A 24,939-nucleotide genomic window follows, 5' to 3' on the forward strand; every position below is an offset into this window, starting at 1 on the left:
TTGGGTGTGAAATTGGGTATCGTGAATGAATGGTATAGTGTGGATATGTATGGTTAATGGCTGAATGGGTCGTGGTGTATGGTGAATAGGTGGTGCGAATAAGGGTGCGGAAGGTTGAATGATGGTTGAATGGGTGATTGGTTGAATCTTCTTATTTTGTGCAGCAGAATGTGAATATTTTAAGGAAAGGATCATGGCTTTCATTAAATGTTTTTGGGAAAGATTTAGACCTCAAATCCTCAAGGAAAAAGTCAGAATCCTAGGGGAAAAAGGATAGGAAAGTTGCGGCAGGAATTGAAAAGGGAAAAGGGATGCCTTGCACGGCAAGGGAAAGGGAAAGGGAAAATTGGTGCAGCAAGGACTCTTTCATTGAGATTAAGGCTTCTAGAACTTATATTTAAGTGTCCTAAATTGATTAGGAACCCCTTTGACAGCTGGAACATAAGTAGGAAAAGATTAAGATTGACTAAGTCAAACAAAGGAAGTTTGACTCATGTTTCCTTCTTTGTAGCTGATTCCTTTTCTTCCAAGTCTTGAATTAATTTTTCCATCTCTTTAGTAGATTCCTAGCCTCCTTTGGTCTTCAATTTCGTCCATCCACCTTGCTTCAAGCATGTGCTAACCATTCCAAGCCCAAAACTGCTCCAAAATGCTCCAAATTGCACTTTCTTGCTACTTTAGTCAATTGGACCTACAAACACATGAAAATAGCTTAAATCACTATAATAACTAAGAACTAACTAAGTAAATGCAAGGAAATAGGCTAACAAAGTCGCATAAATATGCTCCTGTCACTAGATGATTTTTACGAATATATGAAGAATGACCATTAAAAGACGTGTGAATAATCAAATTGTAGCTATTCATTTTGTATGTAAGATACGTTAATTTTGCAGGGGATGAACTATTATTAACCTGTGGCCACATTTGGTTGCTTAAAGTTTGTGTGGGTCACAACAGTGATAGAATGTGTCATCAACTTCAGGTGAGATGTTATGAGATCCTATGAATATTTGTGAATATATAGGAACATCTATGAAACTTGTAGTTGCAATACTTACTTAAGCTTGAAATTACATTATAGCTACAAAAGTCCCTAGAAAATGTACATAATTAGGATGGGAGTAAATATATAGGAAGGGGCATATGAAGCTAAGCATCCTTAGGTGTGTTGTACACCGCCTTCGTGTACTTGTGTTTGGGGTACTCACTACCATTTCTAACAATGTCTTCCACTTGCGAGCCCATAATGCCATCCCAATCATATCCAAACCAGACTCGATGGAAATAAGAATGAAATTTCTCAAACCCATTATAGAAAGCCGAGTCATACTCTTCTTGGGGATGCTTCGTTTGCCATGAATAGATTAACCTACGGCATACATCTTCCTTCTCTTTCTCAACTAGTGCTGCATACTTACACTTTTGGCTATGTATTAGGCGTTTGTACTTTGCTAATTTGCACAAGCTGTTGTTGTAATGCAACCAATGTAGACTCATTTTCAAGGCACTTTTGATGCCCACTCATTGATAGAGCATGAGTTGGCAGAAAATTTGGCCATTGATTCTACAATTTGATTGGTCGGATCATCGAAGTCACCGTCACTCTTAGAGAGAGCCATGACATGTGTGCCTAAAGCATGGCTACTAAATTGTTTCTGTGTGCATTTTATAGATGATCAGTTTAGATGTCATTAAATGGCACAACAAGCCATAAATTGATGGAAACAAATTATTTGTTTACAGCTAGTTTGTCAATAATACTCCTTCCAATTGCTTACCATTTTTTCTGTAACTATATTAGGAATGTATTGTGGACAAACCAAGTGTTTGTCCAATGACTTGTCCTTGCTTTCCATTTGTAGATTATCAATTTAGATGTCATTGAATGTGAGACCAACAAAATTGGATGGAAGTGACTGATTCATGACTGCCTATTGTATATGATGGCTTGTGAACAGTTGTGTTCAGGCTATCAAGGACTAAGTTTACAACTTCTTGTTCATAAAAAATCCTTCGAAATCCTAAACCTATTACTGTAATGACATTAAGAATGTGTTGTAATGGCAACAAAATGTTGAGTTTGTATGCTGTCACAATAAACAGGGCTAAAAAATTGACGGTTTTGTATAAATGTGTGTTTATGAGCAGTTATGAAGACCAATGTCTGCCCTCACACAATCTTGTTGGTTCTTCAAGTAGATAGCCAAGGACCTCTTCCTAGCACCACGAACTTAAATAGGTGAAGTATTACCATAACCAAGGACCTCATGTATGGAAACTTGAAGAATTTCTTGATCATTAGGCAGTACCATTTGGGCATAAAACTTCATAAAATTAACCCCCTCACGCGTAACATGTTTCTTCCTCATTTCAACTTCCTCCTTAGTAGAGGTGCACCCCTTGGAATTGTCTATTGAATGTTTCATGTGGTGGATGCTGAATAACAATGTAGTTGCCTCTGTTGTTAAGTCTCGGTTCTGCTTTTCAACATTATTCCCTAAGAATACGCTTGATTTCTCTTTCCAACTCAAGGAGTAAACTCTTCCAAGGTAAAATACACTGTGTTGAGATATGTCTACTTGAAAACTGTTGGAAATGTGCCCTAAAAGCCAATCATATGATGACACTTTACAGACATTTCACATGTTAAACTAATCTAGTTTAATATATATATATATATATATATATATATATATATATATATAAAGGGCAAAGATTATTGTTTAAAGTCGTCTCATATAAATGTTATATGCTTAAATGATAAGTCCAAGGAATAAGTAATTGGGAGAATGTGATCTAAAGAAGTTAGATTCATGAGACCATTCTCTTTCGTATACATATCCTAAATGTTCCAGATCATAAGATTGCCAATTGGGCATTGACAGTTCGTTAAGATCAATATGTGCTATGTCTTCTCTTAAAGAAAATGATTGGTCTTGAGTCATTGGTGTGACTGACACCAAGACAAGCATGTAGGTGCTCAATAGAGAATGAGTCCACTAAACACGGTCAACGAGGAGTACTCATACTCATGTCACATGAGAACTCATGGTTGGGATAATGCAAAGTAGTCTTTTGACCTGAGGCGTCATAGTTGTCTTTTGGTTAGGTCCTTGAACTTTGACTATGTCAAAGTCACTCCATCAAAGGGTGTCCACGACATAGTTGGGGTTAAGCCACTTAGCCATAGAGGTAAGTAAATGCACAACAAGGGATCTCTAACCTTCAAACCGTTTGAGGGAGAATACTCTATGATATGATTAAGAATCTTTGGCCATAGTATGAATGAGATTTACGAATTCGTTCCAAATCACATTCAAGGTAATCATATAAGTAAAAGAATCACATTGGATAATAGACATAAATAAACTATCAAACCAAACAATGTGGTCAAGAGTATTGTATTAGAGAAAGACCGTATTGCATTGTAAGCAGGTTCTCCACCTCTTCTGATTAGCTTGGGTAGCCATGATATACTACTAGGTGTCACTCATGGTTTGTGGAAGCCCTAAAGGTGTATAATCACTAAAGGGAGAATTGAAAGTATGTTTCAATTCACAATCGATTTGAAGAAGAGTATCACTCACTCCCTCGCTAAAAGGAACCTAATGGATCGTACACCGAGCAAGGATAATTAAATGGTTTAATTATTTATGGCTAGGATTAATTAATATGTTAATTAATCAAATGAATAAGTTTGTTATAGACCTCGGGTTAGTTTTGGGCCGCAAGGCCCAATGGGATTTGAATGTCATGCCCATTAACTCAAGTTGTATGAGAACTTGAAGACATAAAAGGCCTCAAAGCCCAATAAACCCATCAAGGCCAGCCATAGGGTGAAGGGTAGGCAAACTTGTGTTAATTGCAAGTTTGCCACTCCATTTTGAGGTTGTATAAAGGCAAATTCATAGGGTTTTCTAAGGGAAAAGAAGATAACACAAAGCTCTCTCTTCTCTAATAAAGGTCGGCCACCCTAGAAGAACATAGCTAGCAATCTTCCTTCCTTTAGGTCACTCATCTCTTCATCAATGCTCTCGTTGGTATGGAGACTTAGCGGTTCCCTATTTTGGGAACTTGGAGAATCCATTCCTTCATCCATCCAAGAAGTCATGGAGCCAAGATGCAAAGTTCCTCCATCCACATCTATGGAGCCAGGCAGCAAGGTAACATCCTTTGCTAAGCAAAAAGGTGCTTCAAAGGTATAAAAGTTTCTCAATTCCTTTCTTTAAGATTTGAGTTGAGTCTTGGTTCACCACAACTACTAGGCCTTCAATTTCATGTGTAAAATTTTGTTTTTTAGTGCATACAGGCATGATTCTGCCTTTTAATTGTTAATTGCATGCATATATGTTGCTCAAATGAACTAGTTTTCACAAATATTTCCTTAAAAAACACACGCTTCTATAGACACATAGTAGCACCAGCTTCAAATGGGGCTGTTTCTTGCCACAGTTTTATTCTTTTGTAATGGATGTATTCATGGTGATTGGTGATGTGATATATAATAGCACTCAAATCAAACCCTCTTATTGACAATTGTAGTAAAGATGTAAGTAGGGATCGTTCTAGGCCGGGGATTAGGAGGGATTGCTAATCTAATGAAAACTGACTCAAAAATACAAAAATATGCTTAAAAACACTTAAACAAACTCAAAGACTCTTAACTAAACTTATATGACTCAAAATAAACTCAAAAGACTCAAAACAACACAAAACAATCAAATAGACTCAAACTAGACTTTAGGACTTAATTTGGACGAAAATAGAATTGGTTTTGACTCAAAATAAAAACACTCAATAGGACAGATTTGACATAACAAAGTAAAGGGGATTGGGTTTTTGACGAATTTAAGATAAAAACAAGTAACTAAAAGACTTAAGCAAAGTTTGGACGAATTTGGGAAAAACTATGGATGATTAGCTAGCTAGAGGATTCTTTTCCATACATGATACATTTGAACACAAATTGATTTCCAATTGCTTTTTCAATAAACCATGAAGCTCAACACCCTAGATTAACCGTGACATCACTAACTAACCCTCAGATTCTCCTTGAGTTATTGGATTGGATGACATCATACGACAACCCAAAGCATTCTTCAAAAGTTCCCTACCTGACATCATAATAGAGATACAATCAAAGATCATTACGTTCTATGAAAATCATAAGTATTGACAAAGCATTTGTAACTATGACATCATGATACTCATGCTAGGAATTTAACTTAACATGATTGTGAAAACAATCTTAACTACTTGTGAATATAAGTTTGTAACGATTATGTGAAACTCCCTTATATTCTAGCATCAAATTCAAGCATGCAAATTAAGTGTGCACCCTTAATCAACAAACAAGAATAAGTTATCCATCAAACGCTTAAGTAAATTGCATTCACAATTTATGAAATCACAACTAGAATTAATCAATTCATATCACAAACATAATCATGGATGCAAAGCTTCCCCTAGCTAAAACGGGTTTAGCCTCTCATGTTCACAACAAAACAAAGAAAACTTGTATTAAACATTGAAAACAAAAGATAGATTACACCTAAAAACGTTCCAACAATCCAATTTGAATGCAAAAACATCCAAGGCTTCTTCTTCTCTTCTTCTTCCTTGCTATGCTGTGGCACAAGGGTTTAGGGATGATTTTGGATGTGTTTATGAGTTAGGAATGGATTTGGGTTGGTAGGGGAGTGCGGGAAGGTAGAGGAATTGTGTATGGATGTGTGGTTGAAGGTATGGAAGTATGGGAATGGTGTAAGAGTGAATGAAGGTTGCGATAAAGGGTGGTGTGTGTGGATGATGGATGGTAGGTTGTGTAGTGGTGAAAGATGGATTCCCCACAATGGATTTTTTGTAGCAGATTATATATAATTTAGGAGAGAAAGGTTAAGGCATTAATTAATTAATTTGGGAAGTTTTTAAGACTCCAAATCCTCCAAGAAAAGGGTCCTAATCAGAATGCTAAAAGAAAAGGTGTTTTATTGCAAGGAAAGGGGGAATAAGGGAATGTGGGGTGCGGCACATCTTTGAGAAAAGGGAAAGGAAGATATGTGGCAGATTTTGGAAGAAAAGGGTAAGGAAATATGCGGCAAAGACTAGGAGAAAAGGGGAAAGAAGATATGTGGCAGACTTTGGAAGAAAAGGGTAAGGAGAGTGCGGCTCCATCTTGGACTGGGATTAGGGCTTCTAGAACATATATTAAGTGTCCCAAATCAATTAGGAACCCTCCTTGCAGCTGGGATTTAAATAGGAAAAGATTAAGATTGACTAAGTCAGAATAAGGAAGTTTGACTCAATTTTCCTTCTTTGTAGTTGATTCCTTTTCTTCCATTTCCTTAGCAGATTCCTAGGCTCCTTTGGACTTCAATTTCGTCCATCCATCTTGCTCCAAACATATGCTATCCAATCCAAGCCCAAAACTACTCCAAAATGCACCAAAAAGCACTTTCTTGCCACTTTTGTCAATTGGACCTACAAACACACGAAAATAGCTTAAAATACTAAAATAAATAGAAACTAACTCACTAAATGCAAGGAATTAAACTAACAAAGTCACATAGATATGCTCCTATCAATTGGATGCTAAGATTTAGTGTTTGGTGTAGGCCGAACATAACTGGCATTGGGAGTATTAAAGATGATGGGATTTGTTTTGAGAGGTGAGGTATAATTGGAGGAGGAGTTATGGATATTGGTGTATTTAAGAGGATTTGGATGGAGTTTTTGGTGCTGTTGGTGTATTGATTTGGAAATGAGGCAAATTGGGTGGTGCTGCCATGATTTAGTGCATTTAATGAAACTGCTGAGCTGAAAGGGTTGGGATCGGTTGAAATAAGTGGAATGCAATTAGGTAGGGGGATGGTTTATCTGAAAAGATGGGATTAAAATCCTTTTTCTCAAGAGTGTGCAAAAACCAAGGGATTAGAAGGCAAAGGGTCCCCCTCAGTTTTGATTTGTTGCCTAAAATGATGCACGTGGCAGCCTCAAGGGGATGCCACATGGCATTGCATGTCCAATAACAACATTTTGCAAAAAAAAAAAAAAAGCACAATATCAACGGTTTCAAACATTATGTGAATCAGTTTATCTCTTGCAATCCAAACCACTCATCTGTCCCAATCCAAATCGGTCATTGATAGAGACTTTACCACACACGCAAACGGGTTAAAAACTCTTATATTACTTGCAAGAATGACAAGGTTGTTGTAGTATAAACGGTTCTTGCAAGGTCGTTCTCCACAGGGATTATTAAATAATTCAAATCAAACCTAATTCCAATTAATTATTGTAAAGCAAAAAGTTGAGATGATTGGTTTTATAACCTATTTAAATTAAAACGAATTTAATTAATAAAAATAAACTAATATGCAATATTAAAGATGAAAGGAAAATAAAACTGTTTTGGAAAAATCAAATTAAGAAAACACTAGAGTTCCACCATCACCTTGCAATCCTATGTATTTTTATCAACTACTTATGATCTACACATGCCACTTTGAAGGTTAGGTTTTTCTAATTTATATTCTACTTGGAACCTCCAACATAGAACGTATATCTAACATGCAACCCGTCCGGACGTTCGGATCAAATCTGAACATGAGAGACTCATTATGCTTTATAAAAACCCTTTGAAAAACCATGCAACCTTTAAGACGTGGTGTTCATCTTAAGTGAAATTACAATCATTAATCACAAGAAGCCAGCATCAATTTCAGGGAACCTTCCGACCAAAATTGCATCAAATTACTTTTCTAAAGATCATAATGGTGATCAGGCATTAAGACAATTAGATAGTTTTAATCACGGTGATCAATAATTCAAAGTATGCATGCAATCAATCATAAGCAATTAAATAAAAATCACATATTCATGCTAAGGCTTACGGCTTCACCCTAGCAAAAGGAATTAGTTGCGCATATTCATAATTGAAATCATAGAATATATTATTAAGAATAAAAGGAATGAAAACACCTTAAAGTAGAAAATCTCCAAGAACCCTAGACAAGTTCTTTGTATCCCCCAAAGTTGCATAAAAGAAAAGCCTCCCTAAAATGAGAACGGCCAAGCCCTTTTAATATCTCCCTCCAGCTAACACACAAACCCTAACCCTCAAGTATTTTATTCCCACTAAGAAACTAAATAATAATAAAATAAAATAGAAAATAAATTCCTAATTAACCTAGGCAAAACTGCACAGAAACTGTTCAGCCACGTTTTAGCCTCAAATCTCCTCCAAATCCGTCCCAAGATAGCTTGTTTTAAAGATAAGAACATTCCGAACACATCTCCAGAAGGCCATAAACCCATCTGAGGTCATCTTGGGCTCCAAAAACGCAAGTTAAGCCCGAAACGTCACTATTCCAGCACTGCACATTGCTCCTTTATTTTATTATCAGAAAATATTCGCTTGGTAGAAAACTCTGATATTTTGACACGATCAAGCTAAGTGACTCACGAACGTCCTCCGATTGGAATTACTCCAAAATTCGTCCATTTGACCATGTTTTGCTCCATAGGAAGTTGAAAATCCTATATTGGAAATATAATTCAAAGTATCAAAATTCTTCCAAATTATTAACCAAAATATACTAAGAATAGGGTTAAATATATAATATAAAATATACTCATCAAAATACCCTCAAACTTAGCTTTTTGCTTGTCCTCAAGCAAAACAAAACTAGAAAACAACAATAAACACTAACAAACTAGAATTTAACTAAAACTAACTGACAAAAATTTTCACCTTCAAAGTTGCAATCCATAGAACATGTTAAAAATCATAACATCTTTTCAAAAGTTCCAACCAATCCCACCACAGAGTCTAAGCCATTTAGAATCAATTAGAAAAGAATTCACGAACTTCCCTTGGTGTAAAATGAATCAACATAACTAAAGAGACTCGACTAAAACCCTTACCTCTTGTCCTTCTTTATTTCACACATACTAACTTTAAATATAACTTTTTTTTTTTTTTTTTTTTTCTAGAGAGAACAAAGGGCTTCGGGGTTTACAACAAATAATATTATTATCCTTCTGCACAGGGGATGGGAATGGACAGAAGAGAGCCGTTTGGCTCTGGGCTCGAGGCGAGTGAAAGGGAATCCAAAGCGTGTTCAAGAATAGCTAGGGTTTTTTTTTCAAATGACAGATGCAGCTGATACACCAGCTTATATTGTAGCTGTTGCTAGGTTTTGACACAAGTGTGGACTTGTAAGTGTTGGTCAGCGCGCCTTCACTAGTCCCAACTACCAGGTCCTGCTTTCGAATCCCCAAGTGTCCAGTAGTGTTTTTGTTCTCCACATTTTTGGTCAGCACACTTTGGCAAATTCACAGTTTCCCTCTTCAAATGTCTGGTGTGTTAGTTTCTTTTTTTTCCTTTTCTTGTTTTCTGTTTTATTTTATTTTATTTTCTTGTTTCTCTTTCATATTTTGTTTGTTTAGAGTATTTTCTTTATTTTTTATTTTTGTTTTACATTTTCTAGGATTTAGTAGTTTTGTTTATGTTCTTGTCTCTTTTATTTATTTTCCACACCTTGAGGACAAAGTGTGAAATAAGTTTGGGGGTGGGAAATAACATTTTAGGTTTTTAATTTTTGTGTCAAGTTAAAATTTTCATTCTTTGTAAGTTAATATCCATAGATTATTTTAAACGTTATAACAAATGGACATGGTGAAGATTAATCCCACATTAGAGTCTTTTCTACTTATCGTTGCTTAGACACTAATTCATGAATTATACTTTGACAACTTGCACATTCACATCAACATGGCTTGTGGGGAGTGAGATTGAAACACTTACTTTTAGTCTAAGTTTCACTTTTAATTTTTGTTCTACATAAAGTAAAGTTAGTTTGTGTTATAAAGTAATAATTGTCTCACCCGAGACTTTGCCTAGTAACCGGGCCAGTCCTGCCTAATTAGCAGTGATTCTCGCGTCAAACAGTAGAGTTTTGGCATGGGGCAGGGTGGTTAGTTGGTTTCGTAGCCTTTTCAGCTCGGGTTAATAAGTCCTTAGGGGTGTTCTACACCTAGTGCCCTAAAGCCCTAGTGGTTTGGGAGTCATTGACCTAAAGCTCGCTACATGGGTTGGATCGAAAGCTTAAGTGAACTGACATTGCACGACCACTACTGTTACTGAAAAAAAAAAAAAAAAAAAAAAAAGATCAAGAAGAAAAAGAAAAATAGTTATATTTAAAGTTAGTATGTGTGAAATAAAGAAGGACAAGAGGTAAGGGTTTTAGTCGAGTCTCTTTAGCTATGTTGATTCACTTTACACCAAGGGAAGTTCGTGAATTCTTTTCTAATTGATTCTAAATGGCTTAGACTCTGTGGTGGGATTGGTTGGAACTTTTGAAAAGATGTTATGATTTTTAACATGTTCTATGGATTGCAACTTTGAAGGTGAAAATTTTTGTCAGTTAGTTTTAGTTAAATTCTAGTTTGTTAGTGTTTATTGTTGTTTTCTAGTTTTGTTTTGCTTGAGGACAAGCAAAAAGCTAAGTTTGGGGGTATTTTGATGAGTATATTTTATATTATATATTTAACCCTATTCTTAGTATATTTTGATTAATAATTTGGAAGAATTTTGATACTTTGAATTATATTTCCAATATAGGATTTTCGACTTCCTCTGGAGCAAAACATGGTCAAATGGATGAATTTTGGAGTAATTCCAATTGGAGGACGTTCGTGAGTCACTTAGCTTGATCGTGTCAAAATATCAGATTTTTCTACCAAGCGAATATTTTCTGGTAATAAAATAAAGGAGCAATGTGCAGTGCTGGAATAGTGACGTTTCGGGCTTAACTTGCGTTTTTGGAGCCTAAGATGACCTCAGATGGGTTTATGGCCTTCTGGATATGTGTTCGGAATGTTCTTATCTTTAAAACAAGCTATCTTGGGCCGGATTTGGAGGAGATTTGAGGCTAAAACGTGGCTGAACAGTTTCTGTGCAGTTTTGCCTAGGTTAATTAGGAATTTATTTTCTATTTTATTTTATTATTATTTAGTTTCTTAGTGGGAATAAAATACTTGAGGGTTAGGGTTTGTGTGTTAGCTGGAGGGAGATATTAAAAGGGCTTGGCCGTTCTCATTTTAGGGAGGCTTTTCTTTTATGCAACTTTGGGGGATACAAAGAACTTGGCTAGGGTTCTTGGAGATTTTCTACTTTAAGGTGTTTTCATTCCTTTTATTCTTAATAATATATTCTATGATTTCAATTATGAATATGCGCAACTAATTCATTTTGCTAGGGTGAAGCCGTAAGCCTTAGCATGAATATGTGATTTTTATTTAATTGCTTATGATTGATTGCATGCATACTTTGAATTATTGATCACCGTGATTAAAACTATCTAATTGTCTTAATGCCTGATCACCATTATGATCTTTAGAAAAGTAATTTGATGCAATTTTGGTCGGAAGGTTCCCTGAAATTGATGCTGGCTTCTTGTGATTAATGATTGTAATTTCACTTAAGATGAACACCACGTCTTAAAGGTTGCATGGTTTTTCAAAGGGTTTTTATAAAGCATAATGAGTCTCTCATGTTCAGATTTGATCCGAACGTCCGGACGGGTTGCATGTTAGATATACGTTCTATGTTGGAGGTTCCAAGTAGAATATAAATTAGAAAAACCTAACCTTCAAAGTGGCATGTGTAGATCATAAGTAGTTGATAAAAATACATAGGATTGCAAGGTGATGGTGGAACTCTAGTGTTTTCTTAATTTGATTTTTCCAAAACAGTTTTATTTTCCTTTCATCTTTAATATTGCATATTAGTTTATTTTTATTAATTAAATTCGTTTTAATTTAAATAGGTTATAAAACCAATCATCTCAACTTTTTGCTTTACAATAATTAATTGGAATTAGGTTTGATTTGAATTATTTAATAATCCCTGTGGAGAACGACCTTGCAAGAACCGTTTATACTACAACAACCTTGTCATTCTTGCAAGTAATATAAGAGTTTTTAACCCGTTTGCGTGTGTGGTAAAGTCTCTATCAAGAAACTTCTGCAAATTCTCGGCAGCCACAAGACAGATCCGAAAATACTGCAGAAGCTACCACAAAAACTGCAGAACGTGTTTATGTGCCTCCAATGCCTTATCCTGAAAGGTTGAGGCCTAAAGCTAAAGATCAACAGTTGATAGATTTTATGAAGACTTTGGCTAAAGTTCAGATTAATCTACCATTAATTGATGCAATTAAGAACATTCCATCTTATGCCAAGTTTTTGAAAGACGTTTGCACAAAGAAAAAGAAGCTTCTGGATTCCGAAAAAGTGATTCTAACAGAACAGTGCAGTGCGGTCTTATTACATAAATTACCTCCAAAGAAGAAAGACCCAGGGAGTTTTACTATCTCTTGCATCATTGGAAATTGTGATTTTAGTAGTGCTTTAATTGACTTAGGTGCTAGTGTAAACTTAATGCCTTATTCTGTTTTTAAACATTTAGGTGAAGGAGAGCTGAAGCCAACCTCCAGCATTATTCAATTGGCTGACCGTTCAATTACCTACCCTAGAGGAGTCATTGAAGATGTTATTGTTAAGGTTGACAATCTATATTTACCAGCTGATTTTATGGTGTTGGACATGGATGAGGATTTGACAACACCCATCATTTTGGGCCGCCCATTCCTGGCAACAGCCCGGACTCTTATTGATGTTGAAGCCGGAACTCTAACATTCCGGGTTGAAGATCAAACGGTTGTTTTTAGGTTGTTTGAAGCTACCACACATCCATGTGATAAACAAGAATGCATGCGTGTTGATGCATTAGATGGTTTGCCTCGTGCCAAATTTGTGACCAGATCATCAATTGACAATCTGCCCATAAAGACTCAAAATGTGATTCGTGAGTGCAAAGTTCAATTGCTTGAAGTGCAAAAATCAAAAACAGATCCGAGCAACCAGATGGATGATGCGAGATTTATACGCACACAAATTAAACCCTCTTTTCGTCAAATTGTAGTATATGTATAAGTAGGGATCGTTCTGGACCGAGGATTAGGAGGGATTGTTAACCACTTGGATTTGACTCAAAAACGTAAAATAACAATATGAAACACTATACTAGACTCAAAGAATGCAAAACTAAACTTTAAAACACTAAGACAAACCAAAAGACTCAAAACAACACAAACACACTCAAATCTAAAAACCACTTTCTGGCCAGATTTGAGCACAAACACAAATTTGGACGAAATTAAGTAATAACTTGACTCAAGAACGTAAAAACACAATATAAAACACTAAACTAACTCAAAGAATGTAAAACTAAACACTTAGAACATTAAAACAAACCAAAAGACTCAAACATCACCCAAAACACTCAAAACTGCCTTAAAATCACTTTCTGGGCAGTTTTGAGCACTTTGGTGAATTTGGACGAAATTGGGAAATAAAATGAATCAAAACACTTAAAAGCACAAACTAAATTGATTTCTAACTAAATTGGACATTAAAGTAAAGGGGGATTTAGATTTATACGAAAATTGAAATAACAAAACAAGTTAATAAACGAAACAGATTGTAAAACGAATTTGATGGAATGGAATGAATGGATGATAGAATGGCTAAGGGGTTCATCTCCATACATGTTATACTTGCATAATAAAATGATTTCCAATTGCATTTCAATAAACCATGAAACTCAACACCCCGGGTTAACCGTGATGCACTAATTAACCTTCAAATCTTCCTAACGTTATTGAATTGGATGGGTTAGCGCATACAACAATTCAAAACATTCCCCACAAGTCCTCAACATGAATGCATAGAAGAGATACAAGCAAGAATCATTACGCTCTATGAAAATTATAAGTGTTGACGAGGCATTCGTTACTATGGATTGCATGAAACTTATGCCAAGAATTCATTTAACGCGATTGTTTATAAGCAACCTCCACTACTTGTGAATATAAGTTCATAACGATTAGGTGAAACTCACTTATATTCTAGCGTCATATTCATGCATGAAAATTAAGTGTGCACTCTCAATGAACATACATAAATAAGTTATCAATCAAACAGTTAAACGAATTGAATCCACAACTTATGAAACGCAATTAGAAGTATTCAAATCAAAATGCAAGCATAAACATATATTCGAATCACCCCCTAACCAAAGGGGGGTTTAGTTCCTCATGGTACAAAACAAAGAGAATCAAAGAAACACCTAAACATTCCAACAACTCAAACTTGAATTGTATGAACGTTTAGGTCCTCTTCTCTTCCATTCCTCATTCGTACAAAAAAAAGAGTATTGAAATTAAACATTGAAATCAAAGAAACACCTAAACATTCCAACAACTCAAACTTGAATTGTATGAACGTTTAGGCACTCTTCTCTTCCTCTTCGTTGTAGCACAAGGTCTAAGGATAGTTTGATGGTGTGAATGGTTTGGGGAGTGGTGAAGATGGAAGGATGGTGTTTGGATTGTAAGGGAGTGGTGCCTCAAGGCCACGGCACCAAGGGCAGTTTGTGATGGTCTACATTCTGAAAATGGAAGGGTTTGTGTTGTGGTATATACAATGGATGAATTTCTGAAATGGAGGAGTCCATGAGAATGAATGCAATGGATGCTTATTTATAGGTGAAATGGGGGGAACATGACAGCTAGGAGGGAATGTGGCTGCATGTTTGAATGATTAAAGGATGCATGTGGGTTAGAATTGCATGTGCAATGAATATGTGGCTGCATGTGCAATGGGACAATCTGAAAATGCATGTGAAAGCATGTGTTGGCTGCAATGATGAAATGGATGGGAGTGCATGTGGCTTAATTAATTAAAGGGAGTGCATGTGCAATGTTTTAAAGGATGGAATGTATGTGAATATGATGGAAATCTGATATGGTGATGGGAGATGCATGTGGCTGATTTATGCATGTGATTAAAGGGAGTGCATGTTTGAATGATTAAAGGGGGAAGTGCATGTGGGTTGGAAATATAAAAGGGGAATGCATGTGGCTGCAAGGTGTGGTGAATGATGATGAATGCATGTGGATTAAAGAGTGAATGGTGGCTGCAAAGTAAATGAATAATGAAATGGGAAAGCATGTGCAAGGTTTTGGTGTGAATGATTGAATGTGCATGTGGCTGCAATGGATTAGGAATCCTTCAATTTCGTCCATCCTCTTGGCTCCAAGCATATGATATCCATTCCAATCTCTAATTTGTTCCAAAATGCTCCAAAATGCTCCAAAATGCATCTTTTTGCTTCCTTAGCCATATGAACCTAAAAACACACGAAAATGGCTTAAACTACTAAAACAACTATGAATTAACAATATAAAGGCACGAAAACAAGCTAAGTAAGTCGCCTAAATATACTCCTATCAATGGACCAAAAACACCAAAATGTTAAGAGCAAGAATAAAAAGTTGCATGGTAGTCCAAGTTATAAAAAAATACAGCCTGGAAACAAAGTATGGTTGTTGAGTTCAGATTTCAAGTCAATTCCAGGGAGACAAGAGTCTCGGTGGAAGGGCCCTTATATGGTGAAGCAGGTTTTTCATAACGGTAACGTGGACATTGAAAAAGAGGGCAAGGGTTGTGTGCTCAAGGTCAAGAAGTATTTACTAAAGCTATGCATAGGGAAATTTGGTGCAAGCGAGTCTTTGACTCTGAAGGAACCAGTGATCTGACCACCAGGCTTCTGCGACGTCTAGCTACAGACTTAAAATAAAGCGCTTATTGGGAGGCAACCCAATTTTTCTAATCAAATTTACAGTTAGTTATTGCTGTCTATACATATAAAAAAAAAAATTTACATTTCGTTTTTATTTTATTTTTACAGATTACAACAGTACTGCATATTACAACAATTTGTGCATGGTCAGAACTAGATCAGCAGCACAAAAATTGATTCCATTTGATCCAGAACCTGAGCAATCTTTAGGGAGGAGACGCAGGAAACAAAATCTGCAGTGGGTTCCTTCCCTGCAAGGGACTTTTCTACAATCTTTGGTTTCTGAGGATCTGCGCAGTGAAAACACAATGGCATTTGTTATTCCAGAGGGTGGTCAACCATTAGGGGATTCATTAACAGCTCATGCCACTAACTTACCAAGTTGCATTACTTATCCGGAAGTGGAGGAAGGGTCTGCATTCGAAATAAAGCAACACATGTTGAATATTCTACCTACATTTCATGGGTTATCAACCGATGATCCTAACATGCACATTGCAGAATTTTTAATGGGATGCAAGAATATTTTGGTGAGAGGATTTTCAGCCGAATCTATTAAGCTCCGTTTATTTCCATACACTCTGAAAGATCAAGCAAGGAGATGGCTCCTCACACTTCCATCTGGAAGCATTAGCACTTGGAACCAACTCAGTGAAAAATTCTTAAGCAAGTATTATCCAGCTTCAAAGACTCTTGACATGAGAACTCAGATTTTATCTTTTTCACAAAAACCAAATGAAGAGTTTCATGAGGCGTGGGAACGGTTCAAAGAGTTGATTAGAAAATGTCCACATTCTGGTATTAACAGTACATATCAAATTCACATATTTTTCAGAGGACTAAATATGACTACAAAAACTCTTGTTAACGCTTCATGCGGAGGTTCATACAAAGATAAAAATGCACAAGAGGCTTGTTTGTTATTTGAAAAAATGGCAACAGATACACAGCAATGGGCAATTGAGCAGCCGCAATCTAGGTCTGTTTTTGAGATGTCTAACAGCTCCCCATATCTTACCGCACAAATTGAGAAAATGGAAAAAGATTTGATGCAAAATTTGACATGTTATTACAAAGAATTCCAGGTTCACAGGTTGCTGTACAGCAGCCCTTACAAGCTGCCTGCAGTATTTGCAGCATGACAACCCATGATTTTTTGAGCTGTCCACATAAAGCTGCTTATTCGGAGTTTGCAGCGGAACAAGTTAATGCATTTAATAATTTTCAGCGTCCCCGAAATGACCCATATTCAAATTTCTACAACCCTGGTTGGAGAGATCATCCTAATTTGAAGTGGGATAGAGATCAAAATGCAAAGCCACAATTTCAACAACAAGTACAACAACCTGCTGCACCGAAGGCTATTTGGGAGATTGCAATTGAAAAATTAGCAATTACTACAAATGCAAGATTTGAACAGACCAATCAAGAAATCCAAAACATGCATGCAACAATGAAAAATATGGAACAACAAATTGGGCAGATTGCATTGCAGGTTTCAGAAAGAGCACCGGGTACATTTCCTAGTCAAACAGTACCTAATCCAAGAGGACGAGAAGAATGCAACACTATACGGACTTTACGGTCTGGCAAAAGTTATGACAACAGACATGAAAATTGTGTTGGAAATTCACAGGCAGCACCACAACCACAAATAGATTCGAGAAATGTTGAAAAATCTAATATTTTTGCAGATTCTGCAAATTCTAGGCAGCCACAAGACAGATCCGAAAATACTGCAGAAGCTACCACAAAAACTGCAGAACGTGTTTATGTGCCTCCAATGCCTTATCCTGAAAGGTTGAGGCCTAAAGCTAAAGATTAACAGTTGACAGATTTTATGAAGACTTTGGCTAAAGTTCAGATTAATCTACCATTAATTGATGCAATTAAGAACATTCCATCTTATGCCAAGTTTTTGAAAGACGTTTGCACAAAGAAAAAGAAGCTTCTGGATTCCGAAAAAGTGATTCTAACAGAACAGTGCAGTGCGGTCTTATTACATAAATTGCCTCCAAAGAAGAAAGACCCAGGGAGTTTTACTATCTCTTGCACCATTGGAAATTGTGATTTTAGTAGTGCTTTAATTGACTTAGGTGCTAGTGTAAACTTAATGCCTTATTCTGTTTTTAAACATTTAGGTGAAGGAGAGCTGAAGCCAACCTCCAGCATTATTCAATTGGCTGACCGTTCAATTACCTACCCTAGAGGAGTCATTGAAGATGTTATTGTTAAGGTTGACAATCTATATTTACCAGCTGATTTTATGGTGTTGGACATGGATGAGGATTTGACAACACCCATCATTTTGGGCCGCCCATTCCTGGCAACAGCCCGGACTCTTATTGATGTTGAAGCCGGAACTCTAACATTCCGGGTTGAAGATCAAACGGTTGTTTTTAGGTTGTTTGAAGCTACCATACATTCATGTGATAAACAAGAATGCATGCGTGTTGATGCATTAGATGGTTTGCCTCGTGCCAAATTTGTGACCAGATCATCAATTGACAATCTGCCCATAAAGACTCAAAATGTGATTCGTGAGTGCAAAGTTCAATTGCTTGAAGTGCAAAAATCAAAAACAGATCCGAGCAACCAGATGGACCAAAAACACCAAAATGTTAAGAGCAAGAATAAAAAGTTGCATGGTAGTCCAAGTTATAAAAAAATACAGCCTGGAAACAAAGTATGGTTGTTGAGTTCAGATTTCAAGTCAATTCCAGGGAGACAAGAGTCTCGGTGGAAGGGCCCTTATATGGTGAAGCAGGTTTTTCATAACGGTAACGTGGACATTGAAAAAGAGGGCAAGGGTTGTGTGCTCAAGGTCAAGAAGTATTTACTAAAGCTATGCATAGGGAAATTTGGTGCAAGCGAGTCTTTGACTCTGAAGGAACCAGTGATCTGACCACCAGGCTTCTGCGACGTCTAGCTACAGACTTAAAATAAAGCGCTTATTGGGAGGCAACCCAATTTTTCTAAACTTTTTCCTTACTTTACTTTTCGTTTTTTTTATTTATTAGTGAAATTTCTAGATGCATTTACATACCTAAGTTTTATTTTAAAAAAAAAAAAAAAAAAAAAAAAACCCAAAAATACGTTGCTTTGTTTATTTACCCAGTTAATTTCATTTTTTTTTAACGCATATTGGTTAATTGCAGGTTGCAACGCATGGAAAATAAAAAGCATCCTATACTAGAATCATGCACCCAGCGGCAAATCTACAGTAACATCACCATATCAACACTATGTTGGAAATTTAAAGCAATCAGCATGAAGTCATTCACAGAGGCAAGTTTGGGGGTGATTGTTGCAGATCCAGCGCAGAAACATATTTTTGAGCAGTTACTTTTCTGCAGCTCAGTTTTGCGATGCATGGATGAGAGAAGCACAGTTGAATCACATATCCATAGACCACAGAACTGAGTACAGCTATTATTACCAGATCTACAACAACTAAACTTGCAGAGATTCGAATTTTACCTCCCAGATGCACAGATCTGGGTCCTGAGGGCCTTTCCTGTTTTGACCAACGAGCTTATGTGTTTACTTCCTTTTTCCCTCGGCTCTATCATGGATCCTCATATCCCTACACACAGCGCATGTATGTTTTCAGTTCTTACAAAGTCATTTTGGGAGTGTATACATGGTAAATATGGCATCATATATGAAATGAAGTTGAATCCGTAAATGTTGAGCTAAGTGAAAGCAGATGAACGAGATCTTTACCTTCTCATTTGTCGCGGCCGAAGCCTTTGCTGTTTATTTTTTACTTCTGGGACCACTGGATTGGCAGCTGAAGGGTTGTTTTCTTTCGGCTCTACCCTGGATTTGAGTATTATTTTTTCAGTCACAGTAGTGGTTTTATGGTTAAAATACCAGATCAGAGTCGATCAATTAAAAGGGTTACGATTTTTACCTCAAAAATTTGTAGATCCGTGAGTTTGTGGATTATTCGAGTGGGTCTTTCCAGTCTCTTTGTGCATCTCGGGTACCTAATATAAAAAAACATCAGTGTCAGCTTCTTCAGAGATTCATCACAAAAAATAGCTCTCAGAGATTTTTCACAAGCTGAGCAACATGTACATTGAACCAAGTGGGAGATGATTACCGTTGCATGTGCGAAATGGTCTCGATCTGCATGAATGGAACTCGGATCTGTGATGGTTTGAACTGAGGTGACACACTATTTGGTTGAGAAAAGCTGGCGACTCAGGGTGTATTTCTTGTGTTGTTTGTCTCGGATTTGCAACAATTAGGGGTCTTCACACAGATGAAAACACATGCATGTGTTAGTTTACCACACAAGATCTGAAAAGGAAAAAAAATAAATACAGACACACATGGAGGAGGGATTTACTTTCATTCATCTTGGTTTTCATGCTTACTCCACCATGGATGGGTACTCACGGAGGAGTGTTTGTTGCTGGGTTATGGAAAGCTACGGATGCAGCACTTAGAGAGGATCAAGAAGCTGCTGTGAGATGTAAGGGTTGTAATAATGAGCGCTGGTGTGACCATGCTGAGAAAGATGAGGGGGCTGAGTTTCTAAAGAGATAGAAGGCTCTTTGTGTTCTTTTTTGTGAGAAAATGAAAGAAAAAAGGGAGAGCTATTTCAATAGGAGGTTTGTACAAATGGGTGTTGGACTTGAGAGGAAATGGAGAAAAGAAAGCCTTTCCAGATTTTTTTAGAGAGAGAGAGGACAAGAGGTAAGGGTTTTAGTCGAGTCTCTTTAGCTATGTTGATTCACTTTACACCAAGGGAAGTTCGTGAATTCTTTTCTAATTGATTCTAAATGGCTTAGACTCTGTGGTGGGATTGGTTGGAACTTTTGAAAAGATGTTATGATTTTTAACATGTTCTATGGATTGCAACTTTGAAGGTGAAAATTTTTGTCAGTTAGTTTTAGTTAAATTCTAGTTTGTTAGTGTTTATTGTTGTTTTCTAGTTTTGTTTTGCTTGAGGACAAGCAAAAAGCTAAGTTTGGGGGTATTTTGATGAGTATATTTTATATTATATATTTAACCCTATTCTTAGTATATTTTGGTTAATAATTTGGAAGAATTTTGATACTTTGAATTATATTTCCAATATAGGATTTTCGACTTCCTCTGGAGCAAAACATGGTCAAATGGACGAATTTTGGAGTAATTCCAATTGGAGGACGTTCGTGAGTCACTTAGCTTGATCAGTCATCTCTCACAATCCAGCAAAATATGAAAATTTGACAAAATAAAGGCCCATAAACCATAATAGCGATGACTATAACGGAGTCAATGGTCAACCTAAAACTTAAATCCAACGGTTAGTTTTTGTGACTTTAATTTTTGCACGATGGCTTAAGGTTTTTGAGTTCAATCCTTCGTACACAGTGATTGGCCCTTGTCAATATGAGCATTACCAACATTTTTGCACAATTTTTCCTTCTCAAATTTATTTTGTATTTTGTCGAAAACAATGTCCTATCTTAATTGACTCATTATTCACAACCGTTTCGATTGTTCCGCGCCCCAATATTGGCATATGAACTCGATCATATCGTACTGGATGTCATCCCAACCATCTCCATATTTTTTTTCATTTTTGTTTTCACAATTGCACCTTGTTTTTTCAAAATTTGGTTATAACACATAAAATGCCACGTGGCATTTCCCACGACGCAGCAACATCCATAATTTTAGGCAGCAATACGGTGGAGATATATGCAATACCATCCTTAATGAAGAACAGGGAAAATCATAGCCTCCCACGTGTTGAATCAAGTGGTTGGGAAGATGGGGGCTGGTGGACTTTGACTTCAACGTTTGGTTTTCCCAACGCACGATGATCTAATCTTTTGCTTCCCTCAACCAGGAATTATCAAGAAAAATGGTCTAGGGGACAAGTCAATGGTGGGTCCAGATGACCATGAGGGTCCGCCCAAAAAAAGAAGACGAGATTTGTGAGGTGAAGTTGCAGAGGTAGACATGCCATGGGTGAAAACTAGTGATGAATGAGAACATTTGGTATCATATAAAGGTTTATAATGGTTAGATTTAAGGTTTATGTTTTCATGTTTTAAGTAATATTTTAGTAGGTTTCATAAGCGGTCACACACTTTCACAACACAAAAGGGGTGGTTTGAAATAATGTCTTTCAAATTCATTCCACTTAATTGATCCATAACAACAAATAATCTGGAATGAGATAAGCAAAGCATCCCGAAACCCATTAAATTCATTGACAACAAGTAAATCGATTGACAAATAATGTAACATGATCCACAATGAAAGACTTGGACATCAAATAGATTCATCCCAAGCAATGGAACCTATGTTAACAAAATAAAAATATATACACTACCACATATTCACAATATACTACTTGTTTTATCACTACAAGATTACATCGACAACAATTCAATCGTTTAACACCGCCTAGATATTGTGCACCCCATGCAACATGTCGACTGCCATCCTTAATCGAAATACAATGACGTTTTGCGACTTAGTAACATCAAGAAGAACGCTGGTAGATGAGAACTCTATCACTTCTCAAGTGAAAATCCAACAGTCCCCCTCTGTGCCACAAACAAGTTTCAGAAACACACACAATTCAATCATTTAACTTAACTAACAATTTAATAAATTTTTAACTGACCCATTGTTTTGCTGTGGAGCCCTTCGGCTTACAACAATGGGCTAAGGTCCCTCATTCTCCTCTATCGACATGCTTTGTAAGACATCGGTTAACACATAGGAGATTGGAGCCAATTTTGTTGTCACTTTTTGGGAGTGCATTGTTGATCTCAAGGAGTCATACACAGTGATTCTCAAAGCTTTCTTGTTCATCTCCACATCGACCAACCAAGATGTAGAAAATGGCTCCCCCTCCCCCTTCATTGTTTTCAAAAGGATAGGTAAGAATGGAGTGAACGATTCGGGTTTCTGGCCTCTGGTTGTTCTTTGAGTTGTCATTTGAGTGTAGTCATGCTCATAGTGCATTTGTAGACAATCAAAGTATAAAGTAAAAGACATGTATAACACTTCTACTACCCAAAATCACACTCACATCAAAATTGCACATATTTACATAATTAGCACAAATTATTTTGGATATTTTACCAGAAACCAATCGTTTGTGTTGGTGCTAAACACTGTCCTTACCCTCCGAGCCTCTTCCCCATGCTTCAAGAGGAGGTACAACTACAAATGAATATGTTGCAATACAAATTTTGTAATTAAAATTTCACACCAATGCAATCCCAACAGTATGAAAACACTCCATCAATAACAGGGTTTACGGACTTACATCATTGATAGGCACCCTTCATATTGCCCAACCGTCATATTGTCCAATTGGGCAACCGGACTAACAATGTAACAAAAAAAAACATTTACTGTTAGAATTCTAGTCATTTATTGAATATAAATTCCAAAGCACCAAAGCAAAACACAATGATCATTTACTTTTTCTCGACATTCTTCAAACTATGAAATTGATAGAAATGCTGAAACGCCTCAACCACAGAATCTGAGTTGATTGCTTTAAGCGTCATTCCCCTATGCAGATCATGCTCCTTTAACTCATCGTCTTGGAGATTTTCGCACTTTGTCATGTCAAATGTCAATGCCATGTGACGCACCACTTTTGTCTTCTTCTTTGCCCCCTTTTGGTGCCCCTAGTCTTTACTTCCGCCCTAGTGTAATAGAGTTTCCCCTTCATTTCAACGTGCTCACCCTTAGGTATGCAAATAGCAACATCATCATCATTGGAACTTTGGACTTCTATGTGCTCATGCGCTATCGTTTCTCCAACCAGTGCAAGCACCTTATCGCACATATTTGTGTGACTTTCCAAATCAACAGTCCCTAGTTCCTAAAAAACCCACTTCCTTCACACCTCCCATAACCTCATTCCCTATTAATCCATTGGCTTCACTCCTTTTGACTTCTCACCCCAGTTTTGACCAACCTCTGATTCTTCTGTGGTTTGTTGAACACCATTTTGTACACCGCCACAGCTTTTACCATCATCATCTTCTTCTTCTTTTTCTTGCTCTTTACCTACTTATTTCCCCATTTCATCATCATCTTCTACATCTTCCTCTTCTTGTTTTTCTTTTTCTTCTTCATTTTCTTCTTGTTCAACACATTCCTCTGAAAAATATCCCTCTTCTTCTATTTCTTTAACTTCCCTCCTCAATTCCTTCACCTCATCCGTCAACTCTTCCACCTTCTTCAACACATTCCTCTGAATAATATCCTTTTCGTGGGCCAAACGCCCCAACCATCTTTAGCTCCTTAATTTGTACTTTAAGCTCTTCGACATCATTTGTATCCGAAGTCAAGGTTTTTGGCATCACAACATCAACATCATCATCCTATGTCCAGTAGCCTAAGTTTCTCTCCTCAGTGGGCACTATTTCCCAAATCCCCACCACCTGCCATTCATAGCCAGTCATCACAATTACATTTCTCTAAACAGGCATTCATAAACATTCACCAAACTTCACACAAATATTAAAATGTTTTCACAATTTTTCACAAAGTTCATAACTTTTTAAATAGGGTTACACACCTCTGTTCTTAGTTATAAACATTTCTCAAAACAAGAATTCATAAACGTTCAAAAACTTTCATCAAGATTCAAACAGATAGTTAAATACTATAGGAGCATATTTATGCAACTTTGTTATCTTATTTCTTTGCATTTACGTAGTTAATTTCCATTTATTTTGGTAATTTAAGTTATTTTCGTATTATTGTCAGTCTAGTTGGTAAAGATGACAATAAATAGCTAAATGGAGCAATTTGGAGCATTTTTGGACTTGGATTGGATATCATGCGTGGATAACATACAGGCTGGACGTTTTGACTGTTTAAATGGTGTTAGACATGTGCTAAAATCTAGAGAAATTAAAGTTGAGGCTTGGAAGGCAAGGAACACAAGAAAGAGGAATCCTAGTTGGAGAGGAACATTATCTTATCCAATCTTATCTTATCTTATCCAATTTGATCTCCAGCTGCAAGGAGGAATCCTAATCACATTCCAAGACTCTCTACCTAATTTTTAAAGTCCTAAAATAATTCAAAATGCCAAAACCTTTTCCTCCTTGGATTCAGCCATTCCCCCATATATATATGAAATTCCTGCCGAGATTTAGAGTGTGCCATGCCTACCATTCATCCATTGAAGTTGCTGGAGTTTTCAGAGTTCTTTCTATCTTTGTTTTAAGTTTCAAAGTTTA

General features: G+C 36.6%; 1 protein-coding gene, 1 long non-coding RNA gene and 2 pseudogenes across 2 annotated transcripts; 2 read left to right on the forward strand and 2 right to left on the reverse strand.

Moving 5' to 3' along the window:
* Positions 1-11,941: 11,941 nt before the first annotated feature.
* Positions 11,942-20,406, reverse strand: LOC137735354 (uncharacterized). Its single transcript, XR_015963019.1, has 7 exons — positions 20,070-20,406; positions 19,821-19,972; positions 19,629-19,704; positions 19,439-19,534; positions 19,193-19,298; positions 15,713-16,002; positions 11,942-12,031 (listed from the first exon to the last, which is right to left on the reverse strand). It is a non-coding gene; the product is annotated as an uncharacterized LOC137735354 (long non-coding RNA).
* On the forward strand, positions 12,047-15,668 carry LOC148697040 (uncharacterized). The gene is made up of 2 exons (XM_088695141.1): positions 12,047-12,885; positions 15,438-15,668. The coding sequence occupies exons 1-2, from the start codon at positions 12,118-12,120 to the stop codon at positions 15,666-15,668; spliced, it is 999 nt and encodes a 332-aa protein (XP_088551267.1). The 5' UTR covers positions 12,047-12,117.
* Positions 16,021-18,617, forward strand: LOC148697041 (uncharacterized; annotated as a pseudogene).
* On the reverse strand, positions 16,408-16,512 carry LOC148697042 (small nucleolar RNA R71; annotated as a pseudogene).
* Positions 20,407-24,939: the final 4,533 nt, after the last annotated feature.

Source organism: Pyrus communis, chromosome 5 (genome assembly GCF_041283825.1).
Source record: "Pyrus communis isolate YQ-2024b chromosome 5, ASM4128382v1, whole genome shotgun sequence".
Lineage (NCBI taxonomy): Eukaryota > Viridiplantae > Streptophyta > Magnoliopsida > Rosales > Rosaceae > Pyrus > Pyrus communis.